Source organism: Anabrus simplex, chromosome 2 (genome assembly GCF_040414725.1).
Source record: "Anabrus simplex isolate iqAnaSimp1 chromosome 2, ASM4041472v1, whole genome shotgun sequence".
Lineage (NCBI taxonomy): Eukaryota > Metazoa > Arthropoda > Insecta > Orthoptera > Tettigoniidae > Anabrus > Anabrus simplex.
Genome location: NC_090266.1, coordinates 759,277,240 through 759,291,450, shown reverse-complemented (window position 1 = coordinate 759,291,450; position 14,211 = coordinate 759,277,240). Strand labels below are relative to the sequence as shown.

The window sequence follows — 14,211 nt, the reverse complement described above, 5'->3', positions numbered from 1 at the left end:
ACACGCACATTTACTTAAAACTACAACATTATCCATTAATGCCATCTCAGTAATGAGTCCGTAACAATGCTCACTCGTGTTTTACATTAAACTAACAAGTTGTACCGTTGTAGTAATTAACACCTTTCGTCCATTGTCACATAGCACAACAATGCGACCGTCCTGGCCCCAGACACGATTTAAGCCAAAGTGATCTCGTGCACGATTTAAAATGTTTTTCCTGGTACCCATGAGCGATTCCGTCAGGAGAAGGTGCGTGCCCTTTAGCCGACGTTTAGCCCTCCAAATGCGGTCACGATCCTGGTACCGCAGGAACTTAATAATCAGTGGGCGTTTACCCGTGGCAACCACATCAGCCGTTGTTCGCTCCGGAACACCTAGGCGATGGCAACGGTCAATGTCTGACATATTAAGCTCGATATCCAGTTTTTCTTTAATAGTTGATAATACTTTAGCGTACACGTTTTCACCTGGTGCTTCCGGGACGCCATGCAAAATTAGACAGTTTTGGCGGCTGTATTGTTCCGCTTCGTCCATCCGTTCTCTTTGCTCGTCTAGCTTTTCCTCTATTTTTAAAATATTGTTTTTTATGTCTTTCAGTTCACCAGACACTTTCTCTTGAAACGCACAGAACTCCTCCTCCAGCCGCTGTAGTTACTCCTCCCGGTTGGCGCTGCTGGTCGCCTCCTTGAGTTGGGCGCGAAAATGCTGCATCGCATATTCAATTGCCGATACCTTTTGAACTACATCCCGTAGCGTCATGATTTTTGTCAGTATTGAACGGTGATTATTAAAACTATGGAGATTAGGTCGCGAATGGCACTTAGTTGCTGTTTATCTTGCAGATTTACGAGTTAGCCTTGACACACACTTTACACTATGACTGAGCTCTCCGCCATCTTTTGATTCCATCTTTTGAAATAGTTAAATACCAAGCCGAACCAACGGTTTTTCCCTGCTTCACTTGTATCTTTAACAGCTGAATCATTAATTCTCCTCAGTTAACTTTTCCCTGGATAAGTACATACCGTAACCATTCTTCTGATCCGACCGCTAGTATGTTTAAGTTAAGGGGAATCAATCCATGTTCTCTGTTGCAGGTACTGACAGATCCACCTCTAATGTTTTGTGATGAACCAATATCTGGGCTAGATTCATTTATGGCACAAAATGTTGTCTTAGTACTGAAGAATATGGCGTTAAAGGGAAAGACTGTCGTTTGCACAATTCATCAGCCTTCCTCAGAGGTGTTCGCTCTCTTTGACAAAATATTGTTAATGGCTGAAGGACGCGTGGCTTACATCGGTACTCCAGAAGGTGCCTGTACATTCTTTGCAGAGTAAGTATGTCCTGACACGTACTACATTCCTAGAAGTGTTAAAATGGTGCACCATATGCACCTTACTCCGTAAATTTTGAATTTCTTTCAGATATCGAGTAATTAAGGCATTTAAATTTTCTAATGACCATTTTTTCCTAAAGTACCTTCGAGGATTATGCAATCCCCTGTTAAATTGACATGCGAAATTTTATATTTTGTGAACTTTAATGGACTTTTCTCAGTCTATGAAATTATTTCTTCTCGTGATTAATTGATAAACCTATAACAATCACCACAAGTATTAAAAGAGCGAGTTTGAAATACTTAGCAGACAAACATCAAGGTCCTCAGCATCTAAAATGCTTGCAATTGAACTAGTGCGAAAAGTGATGTGTGGATTGCTGAGGTTGTGTATATCAGCCAGCTGAGGGGTAATAATTGAAAGTTAGACGGAATATGTATTTTCATTGAAATGTAAATTGTTGCATATAATCATGGTTATGCGATGGAAGAGGAAATAAGCATTAAACTTAAGTACTTTTGTGGCAATTTAAAAATACTTATATGATGAAAGTACATTTTCAGAACACACCAAAAAAATTAATATCCTTGATACTTTTAAGTCTGTATAATGTAATACGTCACTGAAAATCGTTTCGAAATGGACACTTCTTAAAGTCGGAATTCCTAATGGACTAATCTAATTCCCTGTTTTTGATGCTCCCCGTGACGTATCTACAATGTTAGATTAAGTCCACATCACGTGCAAGCCAACGATCTACAAATATACCACTATACCCTAGTGTTAGACCTACACAGAGCTGTACAGAATGAAGGTATAAAATAGTAATGTTACGAAGGAACTCTAGCGCTTGCGCTATAAATCCTCACTAATACCTGGTTAGTTGATTAACACAAAATACTTGTCCCACCCTTGGGCATCGATTATAAATTAATAAACACACTACTATATACGTAGGTCGATTCATAAGTCATGGCAACTGGTTTTTTTTTTATCGAAAGCAGGAGACAACACTGACAATCTAATATATGCATTTGGAAACGTACGGTATGAACTTGCATGTGGTGCCACTAGATGGTGTATGTAAACAACAGTGTGGGTCTAAGCATGCCCCCGAGTTCAGTGTGTGAGTGAGAGAGTCACAAAATGGAAGTCAACAAGCAGGAGCAACGATCGTATATTACAATTGCACATTGTCAATGCAGTTTATTGCAATTCAATTTTGTTGTCCCAATTGCACCGCGCAGTGCGAGCCAAACGTCCAGATCTTTTGGACAACGCCATAATTCTACACGATAACGCGACAGCTCACACAGCAGCCATCGTTCAGCGTCGCTTACAACGGTGGGAATGGGAGGTTCTTCTACAACCGCCTTATTCGCCTGATATGAACCCATGTGACTATAATCTAATCCTCAAAGTCAAGAAGCCATTACGTGGACAACGGTTTGCTAACAAAGGGGACATCGTAATAACATTTCGGAGAGAGGTGTCACACGTTAGCGATCGATACACATGCAGCGAATGGTATTCAGCGCCTGCACCACCGCGGGCAACGCACAGTGGAAACATTGGGTGATTATTTCGAAGGTCTGTAACCAGTGGAAACCTGTCCTTTGTTTGTAGTCTTGTGTATTTTCTGGCTATACCATAATCAAACAATGTTTACCAATGGCCTGTGTTCTGTCACTTTCCTACGAGAATCTCCTGAAGTCAGAATTTGTCTTCAGACACTATGCCTAAGTACATGCCCTATATTTCCAAATGCATATCTTAGATTTTCCGTGTTGTCTCCTGTTCGCGAGAAAAAAATAGTTGCCATGACTTACGACTCGACCCTCGTAAATATTTCTTTGCTAGCGGCTTTACGTCGCACAGACACAGATTGGTCTTATGGAGACGATGGGATAGGAAAAGTCTAAGAGTTGGAAGGAAGCGGTCGTGGCCTTAATTAAGGTGCAGCCCCAGCATTTGCCTGGTGTAAAAATGGGAAACCACGGAAAACCATCTTCTGGGCTGCCGACAGTGGGATTCGAACCCACTATCTCCCGGGTGCAAGCTCACAGCTGCGCATCCCTAACCGCACGGCCAACTCGCCCGGTCTACTGTATTTTATGGGCCTGCGTGGCTCAGACGGCAGCACGCCGGCCTATCATCGCTGGGTCGCGGGTTCAATTCCCGGTCACTCCATGTGAGACTTGTGTTGGACAAAGTGGAGGCGGGGCAGGATTTTCTCCGGGTACTCCGATCTTCCCTGTCATCTTTCATTCCAGCAACACTCTCCAATATAATTTCATTTCATCTTTCAGTCATTAATCATTGCCCCAGAGGATTGCCACAGGCTTCGGCAACCGGCACAATTCCCATCCTCGCCGCTAGATGGGGACCTCATTCATTCCATTCCTGACGCGGTCGAATGACTGGAAACAGACTGTGGATTTTCATTTTCACTACTATATTGATTGGCTATATATACCCCACCACCTTTTCTTCCTGTTTATCTCCCTTTACATCTCCGGTATCCCCTTTCCTGGCCCTAATGTCCTTCAGATTCTGCTCCTGTTTCTTTTTATTTGGATCTTATAGTTTTACTACTGCTACTTACAGCTACCGGTGTTCAACTTGTACCAGCGTCAGACTCATCAGATGTTAAGCATTTACCCGCAGGGCGCTCCTCGCCACTGGAGACAAGGTCCTCATTCTCTGCAGCTGTCTGCAGTCCCGCAGGCATGTGCTCCATTCCCGTTTCTTGCGCGTCAGCACTCCTTCTTCTGCCTTGAGGCAATGATACTGCACTGCCTTCTCGAGCCAATGCCTCAAGCTGAGCTGAAGAGTAACTCTTCCTCCAACCATTGCCTACGATGATAAGTCTCTTACTACTTATAAACGCCGTAAGATCCTCTTGTATGGCTTTTCTCACGTGGAATCGAAGAACCTTAATTTCCTTTCTCTCTTCAGATCCGATTTCTCTGTTGATCCATACCTCCTTCACATTTAAGGTCTCGGCATTCGGGATAATTTGGTAGGCTTTCATCCCGGATACCATCCTGAACTAGGCTTACTTCCTTGAGTCCTCCCTATTCTCTGCACGTCGTCCACATCGGATTCAGTGCAGTTTACTTTCACTCCTGCCGTTATCACTTCCAACACAGAAGAAAATAACAAGAGTTTACTCTCTCCCCTTTTCTCTCTAATTCCGTAAATGATGAGGCATCTGCTACGCTGAGCAAGCATTGATCTCCGGACTTGAATTTCCAGCTTTCGTGCGCGTTGCTCCAACGCCATGCGATGTTCCTTCATATCCTCTGGATATTTATCTAGGCATTCACTTATCCCTGCCACATCGCTTTTCAGGCTACTTGTCAGGTCCTGAATATCCTTGTTCTGGTCCATAATCTGCTCCCTAGTCCTGTATGCTTGGGTGAACTCCATTTATTTACCACCTCCTGAATTTTTTCAATATCTTCCCAACTCGGGGGCCCAGGATCGATCTCCACTCCTCCAATTCCTAAAAGCACAGCGATCACTATCACCAAAAACGTCATTTCAAAGTAATTAATGCCAATTTTTCAGTCCACATACCTGGAATGTTATGCGGTTACTCCATCGGCTGATGACCACCCTGTAGAGTTCAATATTTATTCCCATTTCGCTTACACAACTTAGCACTCAGCACTCACGCACACACGTCCGCTGTGCTTGCAAGGCTCCAATCGACTGCTTAGGTTTATATATCCTAGTACAATTTCTGTTTCTCACGTTTTCAATCTAACTTCAACTTCAGTTTCTTCGTTCCATGCAGAACCACCTTTCCATAACATGCTACTTGCACAAAACCAGACTCATAATGTCACTGCGTCTATCTCCGTTCCGTAGTTTTCACATTTTCCTAACTAGTTTCCTATCAGTACACCAGCACAGCACTTGGGTGTACTTCCCAGGGTATTCCTGGCCATGGTTTTACCTAGAGAACCCCCCACTTTTGGTGCGCAATTTAACTGAGTTGCAGTGTTCCAGAAAATCGCTGTCTTATTCTTACCATGTATACCTACAGAGTTTCACATTTTGTTACGTGCAGATGTGCGTTAGCCCCCTTCGATATTACTTGGAAGGGACTAGTGAATCAGCCGACCGTGGAGTTCCCAGCCGGCCTGGAGGGCATGGGTGGCATTTTCGTGTATTGTTCCCGTCAGCTGGCCCACCTGTGAGTTTCTTGGAGATTTAACGATAATGTTCCGCATCTAGCCAGCTCGCGAATATTCTGGTTCACATCACCCGAGCTACAAAAAATGGAGGCTATTCGTGGACAGTAACTCAGTGTTGGGCTCCGTGGTGGAGTCAGAGTTGGTCTGGACTCGGAGTCAGTGTTGGACTCCGTAGTGGAGTCAGTGTGATACTCAGTGTGTAGGGGTTGAGTGGCTGGGCTGAGGGCCACAGAGGTGATGGCTGTCACTAGTGTCCCACCGAGGTCTGAACGAGGAGCTGTTGTTGCTGGTATCGGAGTGTTCAATGAGTGGCTGGACTTAAGGCGCGTGAGGAACGGAAGACTCTGTAGGTACCACCTGAGAGTACTGTGTGTTTGTGTAGCTCTGTGAACTGAGGATCGCCGTGAGTCGGCGATGGAAGCCGCTATCATGAGCATGAGGGTAATTGGACCTGCGTTAATATTCGCTGTTGTGAGTATCGTCCTGCTATTGAATACCGTTGAGAGGGCCGATGACCTTCGATGTTGGGCCCCTTAAAACAACAAGCATCATCATCATCATCATCATCATCATCATCATCATCATCATCATCATCATCATCATCAATGCTGTTGAGCTGTTTATTTGTTCACTACATGCGACTGTGTGAACTACTGGACTGTCTCTGGAGTCGAACAGAAGAATAGTCACCGCGTATTGTGTAGCCTCGTGTTCAAATCCAACGGTCTACACACAGCTACTGTATGAAGTGACTGGTCTTGGGGAAGTGGAAGTAAGGGTTAGCCGTTCCCAGGTAATAGCAATGGGCCGGACCGCCTGCTGTGCCTGCTGACCCGTAAATAGACTGCAGTTAGTGAGTGTGGCCATTCATAGTTGATTAGAATTGTGTGTGTATATAAGTGAGTGCATTTATTGAGTCATCCTGAAATAAATTCAAGTAATAAACAAGCGGAGTTTTCTTCGTAACACTATAAATATAAGAAATGCCTTACTTAATTTTTACTACCCATAAATTGGCATCATTATACTAGAAATTAATTATGGAATAATAATATAAATTCCTCAGTATTATCTGGCATAATGAAATAGGCCTATTACTCATGAATAATATAACAGATACATAAATTGCCGTGAGTGTAACATGCTGCATGTTACAGTTGTAATTGGATGGTCCATTTGCTATGCTTACAAACATTCCACAGTAGTAAACACCGTAATTATACTCAATTTTCACTGTGAAAATCATAAGCTTTGATCAGGAGGAAAACTTCTAATCGGTCCAAGTACACTACAGTCAGATGAAAAACTGAACATGCATAATCACGGCCACCGGAGTGAATAATACATTTCCTTCTTAATCAGTCTGCCCCTCATAATTTTCCACTTCACTATTCCGACTTAGTACTAAATGTCAGGAGCAGAGGTCAGTCACCGAAGCTGCAATAAGAACAGAATGCACGAATCAGTTTCATTGTTATCCTTCGGTACTATCTGCCTACGAAGTGTTTAGCTGCCTAAATATTGAAAGTGCGATGAGTTTTATATTCACTGTCACCCAAACATTTAAACTGGAAACAACTTCTACACCACAATTCGACTTTTATCTTTATTCATCAATGAACAATCACGTTATTTTCTAGTTCACGTACCATCTCGTCTGTTTTGGCAGCCTGTATAATCTTCTTCTTATTCTTCTTCTTCGTATTCTTCCTTCAAAGACGATCTTTCCACAACCTGCGACTCCAAAATTCGAAATCTCTATAAATATCGTATTTCCTTAAAAATGAAAATGAAAACCTACAACCTGTTTTCCAGTCATTGACCGGGTCACGGATGTAATGAATGAATCACATATAGGCTATTATTACGATGGGGTCGCCACTCCCAAAGTGATATATTAATGAATGATAGATGCTACGAAATGAGAATGGAGAGTGTTGCTGGAATGAAAGATGACAGGGAAAACCGGAGTACCCGGAGAAAAACCTGTCCCGCCTCCGCTTTGTCCAGCACAAATCTCGCATGGAATGACCGGGATATGAACCACGGTATCCAGCGGCGAGAGGCCGACGCGCTGCCGTCTGAGCCACAGAGGCTTATCCTATTTCCTAAATCTGTCAATTGTTTCTAAAACACGTTTCATTACCAACTCATTCATTCATTAAAATAAGACAGAGCTTTATTTATAACAGAAGTTTGCCCAACGTTCCACCAAAAACTGCAGTCGAAGATTTCAATACTCCTTTGACTGCGATGACCGCAAATGTAATGTCCTGAAGCAGGAAACCCTTGAAGACAATTCATGTAATTTTATTGAAAGCCATCCAACTCGTTAAGTGCACAAATTCGCAGTCACTTATGGTTGATTATTGCATAGAAGTTCTGTTTTACCGATAGTCTGATCTTCTTGGTCTTCCTAAAACTCCACTACTGGTATCTGTAATAAAATAATAAGAGTTTGTCAGAAATAGTGGAAACAACTCACCAGGATGAAAAGAGCTGCATCAAAAAATAATATTCAGCACGGGAATTTCTACTTTGTCTCCACATTTGATACCTCTGTTAACGGGAGCAGTTCGGACATTTTATGCTTAAGAGTACTTTTAGTTGACATTATCACGAACGGAGAGGCTTTTGTACGAATAGAGCTAGTAATAAGGCACTTGTAGTTGGTTTAAAATAGCAATATTGCAGTGTCCTCTTGACTGGACTAGCAAATATGAAATTAGGACAGAAGTTTCTATGTTGTTCTTCGCTATGCATTCTTCGTAAGCGAACCAGTAAATGAAACCCGGTGAAGGGAGTACCGATGCTGTCTGATTTTGAACGCATGTCCACGTCCTTTGAGCTTGCTTTGTGAATTTCCATCAACCTTATCATTAATTAAAGAAATCGAATCTTGAATATAGGCCTACATATAATACTTTTTAAATTTTTGAGTGAATTTGTGTTTCTGCAGGATGGGTGCAGTTTGCCCTAGCAATTACAACCCACCTGACTTCTTCATCCAGCTGCTGGCAGTGGTTCCTACTAGAGAGGAGTCGTGCAGACAAACCATTGACTTGGTTTGTGATGCTTTCCAGCGGTCTGAACAAGGTCTTCGCCTGATGGCGGAGTCAGAATCGCAAGAAGACATGCAGGTAATATTCATGGGAGTTCATCATTTGTGCTCAAGATAAAATTATACCTGATTGTAACGCATCAGTTGCACTCATTGGACAAATATGGATATACATCAATAATGTCCAGTGACCAATTATCGCGTGCAAAATTTTTCTTCCTGTTTTATATTTAGGACTGTCAGTGGAGCAATTTGCTATCAATAAGTAAGGATAAAATGCTGTTTAAAAATACACTGACTGACAGAGCAAATGCAACACCAAGGAGGAGTGGTTCGAAAGGGATGAAAGTTGGGGATAAAACAGAGACGGCACGGACGAATAATTGATGTTTATTTCAAACCGATATGCAGGTTACACAATGCGCACGGCATCGACTCAGTAGGATGTAGGACCACCGCGAGCGGCGATGCACGCAGAAACACGTCGAGGTACAGAGTCAATAAGAGTGCGGATGGTGTCCTGAGGGATGGTTCTCCATTCTCTGTCAACCATTTGCCACAGTTGGTCGTCCGTACGAGGCGTGGGCAGAGTTTGCAATCGGCGTCCAATGAGATCCCACACGTGTTCGATTGGTGAGAGATCCGGAGAGTACGCTGGCCACGGAAGCATCTGTTACACCTCGTAGAGCCTGTTGGGAGATGCGAGCAGTATGTGGGCGGGCATTATCCTGCTGAAACAGAGCATTGGGCAGCCCCTGAAGGTACGGGAGTGCCACCGGCCGCAGCACATGCTGCACGTAGCGGTGGGCATTTAACGTGCCTTGAATACGCACTAGAGGTGACGTGGAATCATACGCAATAGCGCCCCAAACCATGATGCCGCGTTGTCTAGCGGTAGGGCGCTCCACAGTTACTGCCGGATTTGACCTTTCTCCACGCCGACGCCACACTCGTCTGCGGTGACTATCACTGACAGAACAGAAGCGTGACTCATCGGAGAACACGACGTTTCGCCATTCCCTCATCCAAATCGCTCTAGCCCGGCACCATGCCAGGAGTGCACGTCTATGCTGTGGAGTCAATGGTAGTCTTCTGAGCGGACGCCGGGAGTGCAGGCCTCCTTCAACCAATCGACGGGAAATTGTTCTGGTCGATATTGGAACAGCCAGGGTATCTTGCACATGCTGAAGAATGGCGGTTGACGTGGCGTGCGGGGCTGCCACCGCTTGGCGGCGGATGCGCCGATCCTCGCGTGCTGACGTCACTCGGGCTGCGCCTGGACCCCTCGCACGTGCCACATGTCCCTGCGCCAACCATCTTCGCCACAGGCGCTGCACCGTGGACACATCCCTATGGGTATCGGCTGCGATTTGACGAAGCGACCAACCTGCCCTTCTCAGTCCGATCACCATACCTCTCGTAAAGTCGTCTGTCTGCTGGAAATGCCTCCGTTGACGGCGGCCTGGCATTCTTAGCTATACACGTGTCCTGTGGCACACGACAACACGTTCTACAATGACTGTCGGCTGAGAAATCACGGTACGAAGTGGGCCATTCGCCAACGCCGTGTCCCATTTATCGTTCGCTACGTGCGCAGCACAGCGGCGCATTTCACATCATGAGCATACCTCAGTGACGTCAGTCTACCCTGCAATTGGCATAAAGTTCTGACCACTCCTTCTTGGTGTTGCATTTGCTCTGTCAGTCAGTGTAATATACGTATATAATAATAATAATAATAATAATAATAATAATAATAATAATAATAATAATAATAATAATAATAATAATAATAATACTTTTGAGGAAATATAGCGTACTAATAGTTTCTTGTTTGTGTTGAGAAATCAACTCTTCAACGTACTGTTCTTTTTATATTTTAGTTTAAATTGAGTAGCATATTCTAAGCCGTGCAATTGAATATAAATATCATCATTTGTATCTTAATGTCAGTGGCTACAGAACTGTAAATATACGAATGTGCACAGTTAGAAATTAAGCGAGAAAGCTCAGTCAAACGCCTTACATGCATCTGTAGTTCTTTCGGAAGTAATCGTATTTAAAACCCAAACTTTGTGAAGTGATAATGCATCAGATGCTATGAAGTTTGTAACCATATAATAAACGACGTCTATGAGATTTGGGTCGATTGGTTGACTAATCAATTCAGCGAAAACATGCCCATCTTCTGCAGGATCGGAGAATATCAAACAAAACGTCCTCCAATTTCAGTGTACTGCTTATCTTCAGACGGAAGGCCCAGCGATTTTATTTTTTTGCTAGTTGCTTTACGTCGCACCGACACAGATAGGTCTTATGGCGACGATGGGGTAGGAAAGGCCTTGGAGTTGGAAGGAAGTGGCCGTGGCCTTAATTGAGGTACAGCCCCAGCATTTGCCTGGTGTTAAAATGGGAAACCACGTAAAAACATCTTCAGGGCTTCCGACAGTGGGATTCGAAAACACTATCTCCCGGATGCAAGCTCACAGCCACGCGCTCCTAAACGCACGGCCAACTCGCCCGGTGCCCAGCGATTTAATTATCCTTCACAACGCCTGAGTTCACTGACATCTGCACCCTACGATTGGCGATGAAGGAAACACCTTATTCACGGCTTTATATCCTCTTTCAAATATTATCAGTAGTTAACGTTTCCACCTATTGGGGATATGCTACCAGCGCAACGGACATGTTTACAGCGAAATGCTCAGCGGGCAGCTGATGTGTTTACTTCAACGTGTTTCGAGAGCAATTGCTTAAATTTTACGTATTTCGCACGCCACTAATGTATGCCCATATTTACATACTACGTGGTCATTTCTATACCCATGCAGCCTACGTCTCTTCCTTCCTTCCTTCCTTCCTTCCTTCCTTCCTTCCTTCCTTCCTTCCTTCCTCCCTTAACAACCACATGCACTAAGACTCTTACCTTGAGGGGATTAGGTTGTCAGAGATCAGAGATTCGATTGCCGATCATAGATATTACAGTAACTTACTTGAGTGTCTCCCATATCTGAGATATTCTACATTTACTCCAGATGCTTCGATATTAATTACAACTCTCAGGTTATATGTTAAGTAAGTGTCAGATCATTTCCTTATTTCCTGCGACATCTGTTCAGTTCTATACCTAATTTATTTGTTACATACACTGATATGGACCCGTACTAAAATACAAAGGTCTAAAAATCGAGAAATACCTAACTCCTTAACGAAGTAACGAAGGAATCCCTTTCAAGTGAGTAAGAATGCCGCCTGATATTCTGTTGTTTCGTTATTAATATGTTGGGTAAGTTCATTTATCACTATTTGAGGGGAAGGGGGAGGTGATTTAATTGGAAAAGTCAATCTAAAACTAGAAGAAGGTAATTGATTGTGAAATAATCTGAGCAAATCATGGGAAGGGGAAGAGCGGAATTAACCGCGGTTGTCCAGTAATCTTACGGCTGTGCGTGATTTAATGGCCTAAGAAGACAGGTATGACCGAAAATAAAGACTTCACTGTCTTAATTTTATGAAAAAGCGACTGCATTTGCGCTTCTTTTATTTTAAGCTTAATAATAATAATAATAATAATAATAATAATAATAATAATCAACAGTGAGATATTCTGATAGTTTTCACATTCATGCTTTCTTAAAATAGTATAGAGGTTAAAGTCAAGAAGTCAAATGGCCTAATGTTTTAACCAAACAATTATTAGCTCGTGTGTCTCCTATACTTGCTCGAACTGACTACGTAAGTAGTGGATAACGAACACAATAATTTTCAATACAATACGGATAATTGTGTCACAATATCGTGGTTATTGCTAATAGAGTACAATTTCAGTGGACACACTGCACTTCTGTAACCCAATAAAGCATTCAGGATAAAATAAAACTCAGTATTGAATTTTACCAATAAACAAGCAAGCGAACGATAGAACGAACAAAGTGTTATTATTATAAAGTGAATCTTACCTTAACTGGTAAGATTCTTCATTTTCTTTGACTTCTTGACTTTAACCTCCATAACGTTGACAGGCTTGCTTTCACCTTTCCCTCACGATTGTTTAAAAATTTTATACGAGCATATTACACTCAATTTCACAAACATGGCTAGTAGATCAATACTTAAATCAGGATCACTTGCACATATTAAAGAAACAAGGTTCTGTATTACTCCCAACACTCTTCAGGAGATAGCGAGTTCGAAACCCACTACCGACAGCCCAGAAGAGTGTTTTCTGTAGTTTCCCCTTTTCACACCAGGCAAATGCTGTGGCAAATCATTAGTAGTGAATCCTTACATAATACGCCGAAGCAACACCCCCATTAATTAAAATTGCACCTAATGGTATAAACGAGTGAGGGTTAACGCTTTAACGCTTACGATTTGTATTTCCAAAGTAATTATTTTGACTGCCCACTTTACCACAATTACATCTTATACAGTACAACAAAATTAATAATATTTAAAGAAAACATGAATGTGAAAACTATCAGAATATCCCACTGATTATTATTATTATTATTATTATTATTATTATTATTATTATTATTATTATTATTATTATTATTATTATTATTATTATTATTATTATTAAGCTTAAAACAGAAGAAGCGCAAATCCAGTCACGTTTTCATAAAATTCAGACAGTGAAGTCTTTATTTTGGGTTATACTTCAGAAAATGAAGAGACAATACAGTAATCTTTGTTTTATTGGTCATTGTTGCATGTCATAGGTTATAAACTTCATGGTTCTGATCCGTATTGAATTGCAGTACAATGTAATTATTAAATTAATGTAGTAATGGTCCACCTTTCAATACTATAATACGTAATATTCTAAATTACATTAATTAGGGACTTGTTTCGGCCGGGGCTGGCCATCTTCAGCCTTAATGTAAAACACCTAATAACTAAACAAATGTACATGCACACAATTGTTTTATGTCAATTGTGTGCATGTACATTTGTTTAGTTATTAGGTGTTTTACATTAAGGCTGAAGATGGCCAGCCCCGGCCGAAACTAGTCCCTAATTAATGTAATTTAGAATATTACATATTATAGTATTGAAAGGTGGACTAATACTACATTAATTTAATAATTACATTGTTGCATGCGTCAGAGACTTTGTGTACCTAACTCTTCTCTCTTTCTCTTAGGTAAAGGCGGTAATGGCAGGGGGTGAAGATCCCTGGCAGTCGGTGGACAAAGGACATTCCCCATATAAGGCATCATGGCTTGCACAGTTCAGAGCAGCCCTATGGCGCTCCTGGCTTAGCGTTATGAAGGAACCAATTCTCATCCGAGTGCGAATGCTGCAGAATGTAGTAAGCATCCTTTAATGATTATATAAATTGGAACGAAGTGATAATCATATGACTTACGTTTGTTGTTTCAGAATCATGCATGCCTCATTCATCGGGTATTCGTTTTTTGCACATTCAGTTGAGTTTCTTGAATGGACTGTGTATTTTAGAATGTCTCACTGCTGTTTTTATAAAAGCATCAATTACAGGAAAAGTCTGGGTCACTATAAAACCAATTCCTCTTCATATCGAATCAATTTTCCCATCACACAATGCTGGTCAATAAAAGTGTAACACTAGGAA

The 14,211-nt window shown here is 42.1% G+C and overlaps 1 protein-coding gene across 1 annotated transcript in view; it reads left to right on the top strand.

Annotated features, from left to right (window-relative positions):
- The window catches only part of LOC136864440 (protein white-like), a 199,026-nt gene that overhangs the window by 64,019 nt on the left and 120,796 nt on the right, over positions 1-14,211 (top strand). The window contains exons 6-8 of the mRNA XM_067141438.2: positions 1,101-1,339; positions 8,508-8,688; positions 13,762-13,929. Coding sequence (XP_066997539.2) covers positions 1,101-1,339; positions 8,508-8,688; positions 13,762-13,929 — 588 coding nt within the window. The remainder of the gene's footprint in view (positions 1-1,100; positions 1,340-8,507; positions 8,689-13,761; positions 13,930-14,211) is intronic.